The 15,631-nt window shown below is 36.9% G+C and overlaps 1 protein-coding gene across 1 annotated transcript; it reads right to left on the bottom strand.

Annotated features, from left to right (window-relative positions):
* Positions 1-242: 242 nt before the first annotated feature.
* On the bottom strand, positions 243-13,868 carry LOC136252921 (diacylglycerol lipase-beta-like). The gene is made up of 13 exons (XM_066045507.1): positions 13,694-13,868; positions 12,820-13,633; positions 10,585-10,680; positions 10,373-10,497; positions 6,592-6,721; positions 5,157-5,240; positions 5,012-5,098; positions 3,976-4,050; positions 2,450-2,652; positions 2,321-2,393; positions 1,559-1,744; positions 922-1,055; positions 243-732 (listed from the first exon to the last, which is right to left on the bottom strand). The coding sequence occupies exons 1-13, from the start codon at positions 13,786-13,788 to the stop codon at positions 333-335; spliced, it is 2,502 nt and encodes an 833-aa protein (XP_065901579.1). The 5' UTR covers positions 13,789-13,868; the 3' UTR covers positions 243-332.
* Positions 13,869-15,631: the final 1,763 nt, after the last annotated feature.

Below are 15,631 nucleotides of genomic sequence, written 5' to 3'. Positions count from 1 at the left end.
GCCGCATTATGATCGGATATCATTACTTTTTGTCGCAGTTAACTCTGCTTTACTTGGATGCACACTTTTTTTACAGCTATAAGCTGTTTTTGGATGGGATACATTCTACTGTGTATAGTGTTGTAACCATGCATGTCCTGCTTGATCTGCATCCCTTCGTTACTCATACAGGTATTAAAATGAATACAATTAACGTTGTATTGTTATTGTAGCAAAAAAATTAACTTAATTTCAGCTTTAAATCAGCAATGGGAATAATTGAACCTTATCAATATAAACAGATATAAAAAATTGCGCACAAGTAGCTATAAATAACAAAAGTGTGAAAAAAATCACGCAGAGGTTTCAGTGCATTCATTTTCATGAACAGTGACAACAGTTTGCCCATTAGTCAGTATATCCTCAACCTGTTGCTGGTTGCAGCCAATCAATTCATCTTCAGTTCCATGAGACTTTAATGTATGTTCATGCTGAGAGTCTAATTCAATATCTTCTGGGAGTCCAGTTATGGTGTTTTTCTGTATTGTTGATGAATCTGTGTGAGCCAAGGACCTCCTCCTCTGCAGTTTATCATTTCCAGTAACATGTTGATTGTAGAGGCGATCAATGGCACTAGTAACATAGTCTGGTAAGTGATCATCAAACATATTATCATCAACTATTATATGGCAAAAATCTTCATTTGGTTTCCACACAGCAGAAACTTTCTTCTCACCAAGAATATTCCAAAACCTATGTAAAATACTTCAATAAAAAGGCCATGCACAGAAGTAGTTGTCTAAACCATACAAAAAGAACTTCAAATAGTTAAATGCATTACTGCATCATAGATTGTATCATAGATTTTGCAGAGAAAGTTGTTAGTGTTTAACCCTTTCACAAACTTTCTCTCAAATATGGCATACACAGCAATCAACACACCTTCGGTGTACCCTCCCTTCAGTGTCTTTGATGTGCAGTACTCTACCAGGCACAAATGCTGGTGTTTGCTCAGCTGTGTACATCTTCTCCACAAATTGGTGAAAGTCAGTCTTTTTATGCCAAATCTTGAGATACTGTAATCGTACAGACACATCAGTATGGATAAGCTAAAGGCTCACCAAAAGGTACTACAGTGGTCTCTCCATTATCCTAACTAAATGGGCCCTAGGTGTGTTTGGATAATGGAAACGTTCAGATAATTAAAGCCCATACATTTATATAATTAAATACTCTAATGGAACATACAGTTTAGGCAAAATACTCTAATAGAACAGTCACTTCACAGTTCGGATAACAGAAAGTTCAGATAGTTGATGACTGGATAATGGAGGGACCACTGTATAATTATGCATTCTGTTTTAAGTGGACATTACAGATTGTACAGTCCCAATGATAAAACATGCATATAAGGCATAAGGCTTGATCAAAAATGCTAGTATTGACCTACTGTGTTATCTGTGTATAGGTCCATTGGCAATACTGCATTGATGCTGAATGTAATTATACTATTGTTAACACACCAAGCTAAGTTAAAGTGGTCTAAAACCAACCTTACACACATTTCACATGTCCACACCTTTTTAGCCAACTGATTATGGGTGCTTGATTCTTGATTATGAGTGCTTGATTCTTGTATAAAGGTCTTCAGCAATCCTTGCTCAGCTGAATTATCATTTGGATCATAGTTGAACTCCTGATGATGATGATGATCCCAATACTTTTGGTAGCAACAGGAAAACAATGATGGACAAAGAACAGCATGCTATACAAGAATAAAAACACTAGATCAATAAGTGTACAAGATGTGCTTTAATTTGCAACAGTTATAATTTTCACTATGTACAATTACAGCTGCATCAGCAAAACCCTGAAGTTTCTAATAAATATACAATATTGAAGGGTTTTGTCGAGACAGTATGTAAAAAAAAAATTACACTAAAAATGAAAAAAAAAATAGAAATAAAATTTAAAAAAAAAAACAGTTACATTCAATGTACATAATACTACATAAAAGCTACCATAATGTGACCGGGCCTGCGAAAACAGGGTATGTGGGCACAAACTATACCCCATCACTCTACAGGTCATATCTCAGTACTGAAACAGAATATTTGCATTCTGTAACTTGCATCATACAGTCAATTAAATTCGAACGTAGTGCTAAAAGTTTTATTGCCATAGCATTTTGGTATAAAACGGTATGAGTTTAAGAAGTTTGAAAAAGTAGGAAAAAATCATGTGCCCACATGCCCTATCATCACAGGCCAAGTCACATATACGTACATACAATGGATGATAATGCAAGCATAATAACAAGTAATATTACATGGAACTTTACCTTGGGCAGTTTACAATGTCTGAAAAGATGTGTCATTTTCTTCTTGAGGTATAACAAACCACGAAAAGTTAGTCTGCAATGGTTGACATTGACACAATTTCCAGATAACACATGTACATCAACACTCACCTTGGAACAATGTCATTCCCATATACAACAGAGGTGATAAAAGATTTAGAATACTCTACTAGTGGCAGTGTAAATAATGATCCAGGTGGAGAGAAGGCATAACAATGAAGGTTTTTATACTGACTACGATACATCACTGCTAGAACAGCACCAACACCAGCTCCCAGTGAGTGGCCAGTAATGATCAGCTTGTAGTTTTGATACTGTAACAGTTTGAATGATGACATAGCACATGTGAATATATCACTGCAATTGTAAATACATTAATTTCGTATTGCATAGAGAGAACAAAGGAAAAATTAAGTACAAAATTAATTTTGCAAAATGTGACTGGGTCTGGAAAAATTGGTCTTACCATGCATGATAGCAGCTTTGATTTTTTGCCATGAACACAAAGATAACATACCATCAAATTTCACTGTCAAAATCAGCCAGGATTGAGTAGTCTCTGCTCTTCCCAAAGCCCAGTGGTGAGCTGTACAAGTGGTCTGGGGCCTGAATGAAACCTGGGGATGGCTATATGTGATTGCTTAGTTTAGTGAAGTTGAGCAAAGGCCTGTGCTCTACATTTCCTTTCATTTTAGCCAGTTTGGAAATCTAAATGGCCCACAAGTAGGCCTGATTTAGCCCTACGTGCTCCTCTTTAATCTTGTAAACAACCTCTTGCCCTCCCTCCATCCCCTGCCCACCACCTTTGAACTCACCTAAAGTCAACCTTGAGTTAAACTATTTAAACAGCAGGAAACTTAGCTGTTATTGTACAAAGGATGCTGTGGAAGGTAAGGAATTGATGTCAAATGTTTGAAAATTTAGTACACTTAGCTTCAAGCATTGGCAAGCTACAACACAATAAATATTTAAAACCACTATTTCTTGAAATGTTCAAATAGACGATAAGACCGGTTATCTCAGAGGCAGTCACATGTATGAATCCACAAAATTTGTATGATTAGTGGCATAAAAGGACTATATATTTACAAATACTGGGAATAACCTGCAGTTTGATAAATTATAGCCATCATAGCTCTAATCATTTTATAGCTGCATTTTGTATGGAGCCATATAGCAAAACCTTGACACATGCATAGTAAGCATATTGAGATATTCTAATAGAACAGCCACATAAAAAGGTGCACAACAGTATTAAACATTTGAAAAATTCAAGCTGGCAATATCCACACTTAACATCCAGAGCTATAACCACTGTACTACTACTACTGGCCAGCTATCTACGTACTTCCTATAGCATCTTATACTTGTCTGTTTGCTTTATGTAACATCATTATGACTAGTGAACCTGTGCATACAACATCAAAGGAAAAAATGGTGTAAGAGTTAATGTTTTTGTCTGAATGTGCAGCCCAACCATCAATTACTGACTTGAAAGTGAAGTGGCCATTATATACGCTTTGCTTTCAGCTACGTATGTTCAATTACAGTAATGCTCAAATACAACTTCACAATTGCACATACAGCAATTATAGCTACATGATCAAACATCATATCTATACAAATACTCATGGTACCTTATTAGATGTAAAAACCTTCTCCAGCCTTTCATCAACTTTTTTCTTAACCTTTTTTGCAGCCCCATACATGCCCTAATGTGGTAATAATGACCAATACACAAATCTCTCAACAGTCAACACAAATGAAGCAATTCAAACAACAACTACTAACGTCTTAGTAATCAACTTAACAAGCTCTAAAGTAGTGCTACTAATTTTAAAAAGACAGTGGTTAAAGTTTCCAGTCAGCATTGTCTGTTTACAAACAAGTTGATATTGCATAATTATCTTCAAGCCACAAGTTACGTACACAAATGTATTCTCAACTGCTTTATTGTTTGTCTATTACTTTTTCTTATGCAAGTTCTCTAGTCATGAAGTTTCAAGGCAGTTCCCCTCAGCAACAGCAAGATAAACTGCTAGAGACACACAAAGGTGCTTGGATTGAGAACATGATCCCTGATGTACATGGAAAGGAGAGCCCCAAACTACCAGCCCATAATTACAGAATAAGGGGAAACTAAACAAGTGAGCGAGGTGTTAAGTGTTGTTTATAGCTGCCACCAGATGTGGGGTAGGTAATACTTATTAGTAGCTTACGAGATCTGCTACTTTGTTTTTCAGTTACTAAGTAGTTTATAGGCAAGCATACATTAAGCAGTATCAGTGACAGGCCACACACCCTAAACATTAAGAAAACTTTAATGTTCAACACAGTAGCCTTCATCCACAAAATGAAAATTTCTTTTCTGCATCTTCAAGTTTGTATGCTCACATGAGTGTATGCATGCACAGACATGCAATAGACATTTACCCCAAACCAAATTTAGGAAAGCAGGTACTCACCCACAGATAGTTTTTGGCCGACTGTGGACAGACACCTCATTCAATAATAAGCATCTTTTAAAGGGACTAAATAAATGTACAGTGTATGACTAGGTGCAAAATACGTATGCTGTGAGATAAGGCAATTAAGGTGGTTAAACCAAACAGCAATAGCATTATTGTTTATGTGAAAATATCACATGCGTACATATATATATGTACAACTTACAGAGTGAACTTTCATTGTAAGATGTTTGTAATTATCATCATCCACTGGTATATCCTCCATGGATAGGTGCATATCAGTCAAAGCATCCTGCAAGACCAACATCTGGTAAATATAATCAGCATATCATCACAAAACATATACTTACACTTAGTGACATTGATCCACGTATTGACAACACCACTGCTTCATGAGAATGATCAAAACAGAGTGAAAATGGAGGCAAACATACCTAAAAAAACAGCAAACGATTATTATTAATGATCAACCCCTATTGCAACATGGGAAACCATGATGTTTAAGTACAGGTTGAATGCAGACAAAATCCTGGATCCCAGGTTGTGTGGCTCCTCAGGCACTTGCCTAGACCACAAGCTGTCTGTGGACAAGTCACTACCTGGTCTGGGATACTTTCTATGTTCAACAGTTTTAGTAACATGTTTCTGACTCCCTGCTACAAAGGCCAGTCCGTAGTGGGATAGTGACTATAAAATAATTTTGTTGTGACAAGGTAATCTGTGGTACACATGTTCTGCTAACTCAGCTCTTAATATCTTAATATACTGTATACCACTTTCAGGCCTCATTTCAAAGAGAAGTACAAGTGCAAAAATGCCATATAACAGTGCTCACGAATACATTAACGAGAAACGGAGGTAGTGTATCAAAAATATTTTGGCTGGAGACTCCATATATAACCTGCAGGGCCATTTTTCTTGCCAGTGATGTGCTTGTGTTACAAATACTATTGTGAAAAAAAAGTTGCTCAAAATCATGGCTATACGTGACCTGCTGAGCAAAACTGACTATTTTTTTAAAATGTGTGTGTGCGACATAAATGTTTTATACACGCTTCAGTACAAAATGCAACCAAACTCAAATAAAGAAAACGTATACTTCATTGGATTCGCCAGTTCATGGAGAGTAAGAAACTCTTTGTTTTGTGTCTGTGTAGCAAAAGGCATGTGTGTTACGGGCACTTATTTATGATACAGTAGAAATAAAGTTTACTGTCGTCATTCCAGTGTTCTTTGTGCAGAGAGAAGAATATAGAAAACACTAAATCTTGATGGATTTTTGAACAGATTGAGCTGAGTGCTGTTTTCGTAGTTATTCAGTTGTGTGTCATGATTGATTAATTAATTAAACACCTATAATTTATTTGCCATATTGTTGCTATACAAATCAACTTTCTTGCTATTTCAACTGCTAGTGTAATAACTCCAAGACGATAGATCATAAAAGATACACTTTGGCAGTCCACTCCTTTGTTACTATAGATTAATGAAATTTGAGAAATGTGCAAAATGACTGCTTTTTGCTTAGCCAGTTACATACAAGGATGAGTAGCTAACTTGCTGTGGACTTGAGTTCTGGCTGCATTCATGTACGTGAAAGCTAACTCATAGCTTTTGACCTTCACAAGCTATATTGGGTTTTAAAAAATAAAATCGTGTATCTCACAATCTAAGGTTTCCCAAATTACAGGTAGGTCACAAATAATTACCACATGACATCACAGTTTCATTACATTCAGACTGTTTAATTATAACATGTCAACACAAGCAATGTGCTTTACATACCCTATTCTCATAACTGACATAGATGACATCATCATCTTTCAAATGAGCATGTAACTCAAGTGCTGTTGTGTTGGCAAGACAACAATTATCGTACGCAAAATCTTGGGAACGGCTATTTATTGCTCTACACCTGAAGAAAAACAAAAATATTACATACTGTCGTAACTCTAAGACAGGGGAGGAACAACTAAACCAGTATAACTTGCACACAGTAGTATATGCACACATGAAACCATAGGTACCAAGCAAAAGGCAAAGAGTACCAAACATACAGTACAATAGAAAGCAAGTACAAGGGTAACTAATTACCAAACCAAAGGAGACACATGAATATAGTTAACTAAATACAAAACCATATAAATGAAATTAGTGGAGTCTTGTACATACAAAGTATGATATTTCAGCCAGCCTTAATGGCACTAAAATAAGCAATTACTTATCCAATTGACTCAATTACCAGAAATATGTTTCAAGTATCAGATGCCAGAAAATCTGAGCAGTTGGATGAGCGAAGTAGTATCACGAGTGCTCACAAAGGGGTGGAGGGTGGGGGGTGGGCAAGGGTTAGACCTCAAAATGGAGGCAGACCACGACTGGAATCCAGAGACGAGATTACAGGGTTGTGCTGGCTCCTTAGTGGCTGATATGTAGCAAAATCCACAGAAAAGCGTCTGGTCAACATTATCAGGCTATCCACCACAAAGTAAATTCAAATGGATCAATTCAACCTCCATGGGTAATTTAACCTACAATTTTTTTTTGTTAAAATGACCATCTAAAAGTGGTTATAACTAGGGTAGGCTTTTGGACTAAATCGGTCAAAATAACTAGGGTAGGTCAATATAACTGTTCACTTAGGATGTTGAAATAACATATTTGGGTAATTTCAGTGTGTAGTCTAAGTCTACTATGGCACAGATTAGATGACCAGCTACATGGTTAAATTTACAGTACACTAGTCATTATAACATTTGTGTTACATCCCACAATCAAAAGTGAACATGGAGGACATAGGTTTTATATACAATTTGAAACTTCTATAAGATCAGGTATGTTTAAAGTATTAAGATGCAGTATGTAACAATTATTGCGAATATGTGTCACAGACAGATTAATGTATGTTATTACTAATGATGACTGACTTGTTAATTAATGTAAATAAATAAATAAATATTTTGTGACGAGAGTTAATTTTACCACAGATGGTTAAAATAACCATGATGGCAAGGTTATTTCAAACACTTGGCTAGAGGTTGAAGAGACTTTAGGGCATCTGGGTAATATGACTATATCTTACAAAGTTAAAATAACGAAGTATATCCTTGGGTCATTACTACCAAAAAATCGGTCATTTGAATTGCAGGTAAAACAACCCAAAAATTTGGGTCATTTGTACCCATTTGAATTTACAGTGCAGTAAACCACTGATTCTTGCCAAGCCAGGTAGTCCTTCACAAGGCCTAAAACCACCATTCAAGCTCTACATACCACCCAGAAAAGACATCTGTTGAAACCAGCCTTGAGTAGTTTGAGTGGTACTGAGTGTCAAAACTACTAATACGATAGTGTAGCTATCCACTGGAGGTGTTAGTTTGATTTTTGCCTGATATGTGATTTGGATTGCTTTTGTAAAATCTGGTCACATATGAGCATTTTTACAAAAAAAAACACCCATCACAACTCGTACAATATGCACGCTGGCATACTTAAATTTTGCATGGATGTTGGTTAGGTACTCATAATTTCGTGGGATTTTAATCAAATTTTTAATGACTTTATAGGAGTAGCATTTTGGTGCGTGGTTAGTCTGGTAATTCAAACACACAAGCATACATATGTGAGTTCCAATAATTGAGTTATAGTTTCGGTAACTGGTTATTTCAACTCCACACCTTTTCAGCTGTTATTGGTCAGGGGGCTTTAAACTTGGGGCACAAGAAGACGTTATCAAGTGGAATACCTTGACCAAACTCATGCCAGAAGAACTTTTAAAGGCGAAGGTACATTCTGTGGTACTGATAATTGATTGCTTATGCTATTTCTCAGCAGCTATGGTAAATGGAAATTTTGTGATGACTTTTACTTGTTCAGCAATTACATATCAATTACAAATGTAACAAACCACCACTTATTAACATTGAATAAACACCATCCATTCAGAGTTTCTTTCAAAAATAATGAGTGGCAGGCTTCCACCCAGTGAAAGATCTCAAGAATATAGAAGGTGAATTCCCTTTGAATTTACTAAAATCAATCGAAAAGACATGCCTTGATTCACATCTATCCATAAAAGAGTGATGCCAAACTTGTTAATTGAAGTGTATGTTAGCATAGGAAAAGACACAAACTGGGAGAACAGTAGCAGGAAAGGACAAGTAGAATTCCAGGGTTTTGGGAACATACTAGTGAACAATAGCCAATTGTAAGATTATACACCGAAATACAGTTTTGGCTCCTTCCACCAAATTGATTGAAATACTCTAATAGAGCAGTCACTGAACCAAGTTTAACCAACAATAGATTCTCTCTGACATATAACATAGTTCATCGCCCTGCGAGGGATTCAATCAAATGCTTCAATCAAATGCTTTGGTATGCGTGATAGCCTACACTGCTGGAGCCTGAATTCATTTCACTTGACATTCATAAGTAATCACAACCACTGGATAACACTTTCACATGGTACATAGCACACCTATGTGCCCCTCAACAATCGGTTGTATATTTTTGATCAGATAACGCATAAATTAAGAGGAATTAAGGTGGAGTCCTTATTCTCCAAAGCTTTTTCTGCCAATGTTTTTCTATAGTGGATTTTTGCCAAACATTTTATTGCCAAAGTTTTTTTACTATACAGTACTGTGTTCCTGCTCTAATAGCCTTTTTTTGCATGCTATAAGAAAATTATTGTCATGTGATCACTCATTCTTCATCCTTGTTTTGCCTACACCTTAAAAGGAAACTCTATTTACTTCAAGAGAACTTTGCGGTTTGAATATATTCATCTATAATATATCACCAAGTTGTCACAATAGGCTGAAGGCAGTGGAATGTTGTGGTTAGACTGTGACAACATAATTGGTCTATGATGTGGCTTCTGGAGTGTGATGCTACCTTCAATGACTAGTGCATTACCATTGATATTGGCAGTGCTTATGGCAGTGCTTATGCCAGTGCAGCTGGCGTATAACAATTTCGTGTGAATAGGTAAGTGTTGCAATGCTAATTTGTGAGTTCATCAAGTTTAAGCCGTCTCAACTTTGTTGCTATGTTAGATGAATGCTAGTCAAGTATCATTCGGCACTGTATACAGGTAGACCACTAAGACCAGCGATGTAGCCTAGACTAACAGTGTAGCACTCACAAGCTATCCAAGAGCTGTCTATAGCGACAGATAAATTTCCAACAGTTTAGTCTCTCTAGTACGCTGGTTCCTCTATACAATAACTACCATCAAAGTTTGGGAACAGTATACCAGTCGAACAGCACCTTCACTATTGCTCCAGGCATATTATTTCATGATAAGACCACTATTTTCTGTTTAACCATCCTTAGCTAGGCTTGAATGGCTGCTAGTGGCAAGAACGTTGGTGAACTATCATAAGCACTAGAATTATCACCTGTGGCTTCATTAGCTACAACACTAAAAATGATGTGATTCAATTTACATGAACAGCCATTAAACAAGTTCTGTAAGTTGAAGACAGATTGTTAAAATGCTATTAATTACCATCACACTTAAGGGTTATGTCAGTGAAGTGCAATAAAATGGTGTACTCACTTTAGATGTGCACACAGACAAGCTGATCCAACTAATGGTTCGAGGTACAAGTATATAGGCCATCCATATATGCCCAGCGCAAACTTCAGGTAGTGGTTAATATCGTTCATCATCAAATGTGTCTCCTAAATAGAACACAAGAGCATGAAAATCACTAGAATGTCTTGACTGTACAATTGCACCAACATCATACGTAGGCTCCAAGTACTTACTGGTAATAAGAAATCAACTTCCTTCTCGGTTGTTTGTTTGTCATAATTTGGTGGGTAGAACTTGGTGTGATTTTCATCCATTAGTTCATAGGTGAACTGTGTATAACAATTCATTTATCAAGGTTAGATTAATAACTAGGTCTAGTATTGGAATAGTATCACCATAATTATTTGCATGAAAATTTGCATTGGGCAATTGACTAACATGTAGAATGTGCAAGTATGGATAAAATAAACACAATAGCCAAAACAGACTGTTTATATAGTCCATTAATATGTATACACTTCTCTGAAAGTAAAATCAATGTTATATATTTCATAGTGTATTTTCACCATCATAATACTATCATCTAACATACAAATAGTACCTACCATTTGAGCATTGAAAAATCACTAATGCCCAGTAGTGTTGTGAACTGGTATGGAAAAACCAGTTATTAACTGGTATTGTCTAGGTCAAGCCAATTATTGGCTAAGAAGCCTTTTAACTGGTTTTGCCTGCCCACTTGGTAAACCATAAATTACCCCTGCTGACAAGTGTTAACATCACAACATAACCTCAAAGCATGTGTAAATATGTGCTTGTAATAGCTGTTATTGTAAGGCAGGATGTTGATGGTCACTTTGGTACCACCCTAAGGCTTCCAAAAGGCATGTTTAATGTCTGCTAATTTACAATCAGACAATAACCGGTCAATATCCAATTATTCACCTTCCAATAACTGGTTTTAGTAAACTCTGCAGGTTCACAGCACTAATGCTCAGCACTACTAGAGATTATCTAAATATGTATATTTGTTAGGACACAGTGATTCACTAATGTATTTTGTACACTATGATAATGGACTAGTTAAAGCAAACATCATACACATAAGAACTACTGGACATCTCTCTGACTAAACATCAATATGTTTTACTAATATTTATACAACCATACGTAAATAATGTGCACAGTAGAGAAAACTGACCACATATCTTTTTATGCAACTACAGTGAACTGTAGAAACTTTTGTATTTCACATGTATACCCCATATCACAATACTACAACATGTGTTTTCCTTGTAGCAGATGCTGATAAGAGTACCAAGAGCTTGCACAAAACTTTGCACCAAGTCAAGGTAGCTATCACCCAAAATCTGAACTATGGCACAGTGAATCTTGTGTTATCAAGAGAGACAACACTCATTAGAAATGTTCAATATAATTATTGCCGAATTGATCAACTAAACTTCTCTATCATAAACATAATAGCATTCATGATTATATTGCTAATTGACACCAGAAGGTTGTATTTGAATTACAACCCTATGATGTACAATTTGGTAACATCCATCTATAGTTTAGTTGTATAAAACGAAAGAGGCTTAAAACACACAACACACTAGAAAACAGATGGGTGCTAACAGAATTTTCTGTAATATCTCCGCACATGTCCCTACAACTTTAGACCTTCACTACCTCCCATTATCGAATTCCTTTATGTATGCTTATAAATGAAATGAGTGTACTGGCTTCAGTGACTGGTCACCTGCTGGGGACTATTAGCTTGGGAGAGCACAGCAAATCAATGATTTAAAAATGAGATTTGCACTGCTTAAGGTCTTTCTGCTAGCAGGTCTCTAGCCATTTTAAGGACCTGTTAGCAGGGCCTTATTATCTCTCAAAGATCAATGCATACCATTATTTAAGCTGTGTTTGGGACTCACTAGAGACAGCGAGGTGGTCTTGTTAAAGGGGAGAGGTTTCACTGTACTATATAGTATATACCCAATATTTTCTCTATTGTAGGATTTGGTTTAGTATACACATGGCATTGCATTAGCTCATTCTGTAAGAAAATATGCTATTCAAATACACATACATTGTTATTAAAGTGCATGTGTGGCAAATACGTAGTATGAGAGTGTTGAGTGAGTTTTGCAGTTATCACAGACAGCATTTTTAATACTCAAAACTTTCAGGGGTGGGGGAAGCCCCCAGACCTCCTAGTAAGCCAGGTAAATTTTCACTCTGGCCTGACACAATGCAAGATCAACAAATTTTAAAACTCTCTAAATCGTCACACATTTAATAACTATGATTCCAGTGATTATATTAGTGCGTTATGGCTATGACATTTTATGCATATATCCTGACATCACTACCATACCAGACTGAGGAACCATTTTTTTACCAAGTGTACAGCATAGACTCTCATGTCAGTAAACAAATCTTATATTTAATTGGCAACTCACATTCCTCAGCTCAGCCGCTGGGTTGTGTTTTTCATTATCCTTCATCTTTTTCTTCTGGTCACGATGAACTAACATGAGAGCAGCCACAAAGTCAGACAGCGTGATGTCAACACCATCAAACATGGTCGCCATTGAATGAACTATATCCTCCAAGGCCTTTACTCTTGACCTGTTATTATGACTACCAACACAACAGCACAACGTTCTGATCCTTTTAGCCCAATAGCTTCGTGAACTGGCACTGTACAATCTTGTATTGTTCTCATCAGCTGGAATACTATTACCTTCTCTAATTCGCCTTCGGCGACTAAATTTCTTCACTTCAATGCCGACATTGTCACTCTCGTCTTTGTTGTCGTGAGTTATGTTCAGTTCAGTTAACAAACTTGGTGTCTGCAGCCCCAGTGGGTCAAAAAAATACAAGATAGCTATGGTAGTGATTGTCAGGACAACAATGACACTGATTACATATGCTTCAATGGCTTGACTGACTCGGTTTGCTCGTTCACACTCAATGTGATCTTGTATGTGAGAACTCCAAGCCACATAACAGCCAAAGACACAACCACATATCTCTACAAGTAATAGCAATGCTCTAAGGCGTAAACAGTGAGGTAAGTGGCGACGCGGATGACCATTATTCATGTGTCCCCTGCTGCTGACTATCACTATTAGGGCTTCAGAAATGAGCACACAAATCTGAATGGAAAGTTGACTGAAGATGAACGTAAACACGATCGCCTTGCGACCGCTTTCAGGAAAGCAATCTCGTCCTACCAACACCACGAGAGTAACAGCAATCAGTCCCCCTAACCTGTATGCGAAGACCGTAAAGAGGTAATCCCGGCATGGCGGACACACAAGTCTTCCCTACCAGACTATACGGAGAATGATACTCAGTGTAGAAGAAATCACAAAATCATCACTCCCAACGCTGCACGTCTTCTTGCAACATACCATGCGTGGCATGACTCTGCTTGTCCTACACACTTTTTACCAGCTTGCACTTTTTACACCCTAGAACACTCAGGAAGTTGTGCCGAAATGCCACGCCCTAATTACGACGCACAGTGTACAAAGCTATGATGTAATGACTTTTGGGGAATTTTCTCGGCACGTGATTCTCTTAGCATATTCCCTTTCAGCATACCGGTCCATCTACTGATGGTTTATTCTCTCTGCTGCTTTGTTTTAGTGGATCACACTAGAACTAACATTGCCATCAATCATATTATGATCCTACAGCTTGCTCCATCATTGTCATCATTTTTGCATAGGAAAAGTACCTGAGGAATAGTATGTAGTGTTTTGCAGAACATTTTTCTGTGCTATGAAACACTCAGTAGAATTATGCCAGGGGCGGATCCAGGGGGGGGCTTTGGGGGCTGAAGCCCCCACCTTCATATTTAGGCTTTACTTGATCAATATGCTGAGTATTATAATGAAATTTTGTCTTAGCATAATTATATGATCACTAATATTACAAATACTCATAAAACCACCTTATAAACATCTTTCCAAGGTATTATCAGTGGATTTATGCTAAAGTTTATGCAACAAGGACCCGGATCAGCATTGGAGGTGTACAAGATCGATAATAGAGCAGTCAGCTAACTACTCTAATAGAACATTCACTGGAAACATGTAGTTGGTTCTGTTATGGAATTTTTCCAAATCTTCCTGCACTTATACATACAATGAAGTGCATTAGTCTGTTTAAAGGGCTTCATTCATGCATCTACTTGTGTAGTTAATATGTATGGCAATACTTAATTCAGGTACACAATTTCCATTGAAAATGCTCTCAGATTCAATCTTGTATTGTTCAAATTTCAAAATTTTCCACTTTCTTCTAACAAGCACCTATTCAGTGTTGTACAATTGTGAGAGGGGTGCATCATGTACTTGGTTGTCTGTACCTACCCAAACTTTTCCATTAGCAAAATGCTTCAGAGAGCCATACCTATAATCTAAAGGTAGTATATAAAATATCTAGATATGAATTTTATGTGGAAATGTCTCCAAATTGCAGTATTTTAGCATCTATTTTTCAAAATTTTCCTGGGGGGGGGGGGAGGGGGGGGCATGCCCCCAGACCCCCCTACCCAAGAGATTAGTACCTTGAGTTAGCCCCTCCCCCCCTTTTATAAATCCTAGATCCGCCCCTGTATGCATAGCATTTTACTGAGATAAACCACAGTAAATATAGTACAAACAATTTCACAGGACATTAAACAGTACTGAGGAATATAGTATAAAATGCTATATGATATTTCATTATGGAATTATGACAAAAGAATATTGCGAGTAATTCCACAATGTATTCTCACTTTACAAATAGTGATACAATGACAATAAAATAGTGTGCTTTATTTTACAGCGAATTTTAGTGCATTGTAAAATGCTTTATAGAATTCTATTTCTGCATGTTCATCCAACTTGCTTGGACTGTGGTTGTATGCAAATCATCGTGGACTTGTGATTTCATGACTGATTAAAGACTGGGTATATAGGGCTGTGATGAACCGACAGCAGCAAAGCATCCTTGTATAAGCCACCATGCATGATCCAATCAAAGTAAATGATCTCTATAAACAATGTGCATGTTACTGCAGCATGCGGACAGAGTCACTAACCAAAAATTGAACTTCCTTTATAAGTGTTCTGAAACTTCATACTAAATCAACCTTCCATTCAAATCCCAATATGAGTTTTCCAAAAAGCATCAACTTTTATAGAAAGTAATAGCATATGTGCATGGCATTGCATTTTTTTCTCCCGGGCTAGATGGAATTCCCTTACCACCACTGGT

Source organism: Dysidea avara, chromosome 4, assembly GCF_963678975.1.
Source record: "Dysidea avara chromosome 4, odDysAvar1.4, whole genome shotgun sequence".
Taxonomy (NCBI): domain Eukaryota; kingdom Metazoa; phylum Porifera; class Demospongiae; order Dictyoceratida; family Dysideidae; genus Dysidea; species Dysidea avara.
Note: the sequence above shows the minus strand (reverse complement) of the source record. Positions and strands in the feature narration are given on the sequence as shown.

What these genes read in the sequence shown, in the direction of transcription:
- LOC136252921 (XM_066045507.1), bottom strand. Translation starts at nt 13,788, where the DNA reads ATGCCACGCATGGTATGTTGCAAGAAGACGTGCAGCGTTGGGAGTGAT. An exon ending in AAGTTGATTTCTTATTACCA is followed by an intron (nt 10,498 to 10,584) that starts GTAAGTACTTGG and finishes TGTTCTATTTAG; the next exon opens with GAGACACATTTGATGATGAA. An exon ending in AGGTTTTTACATCTAATAAG is followed by an intron (nt 2,653 to 3,975) that starts GTACCATGAGTA and finishes AAACTGTTACAG; the next exon opens with TATCAAAACTACAAGCTGAT.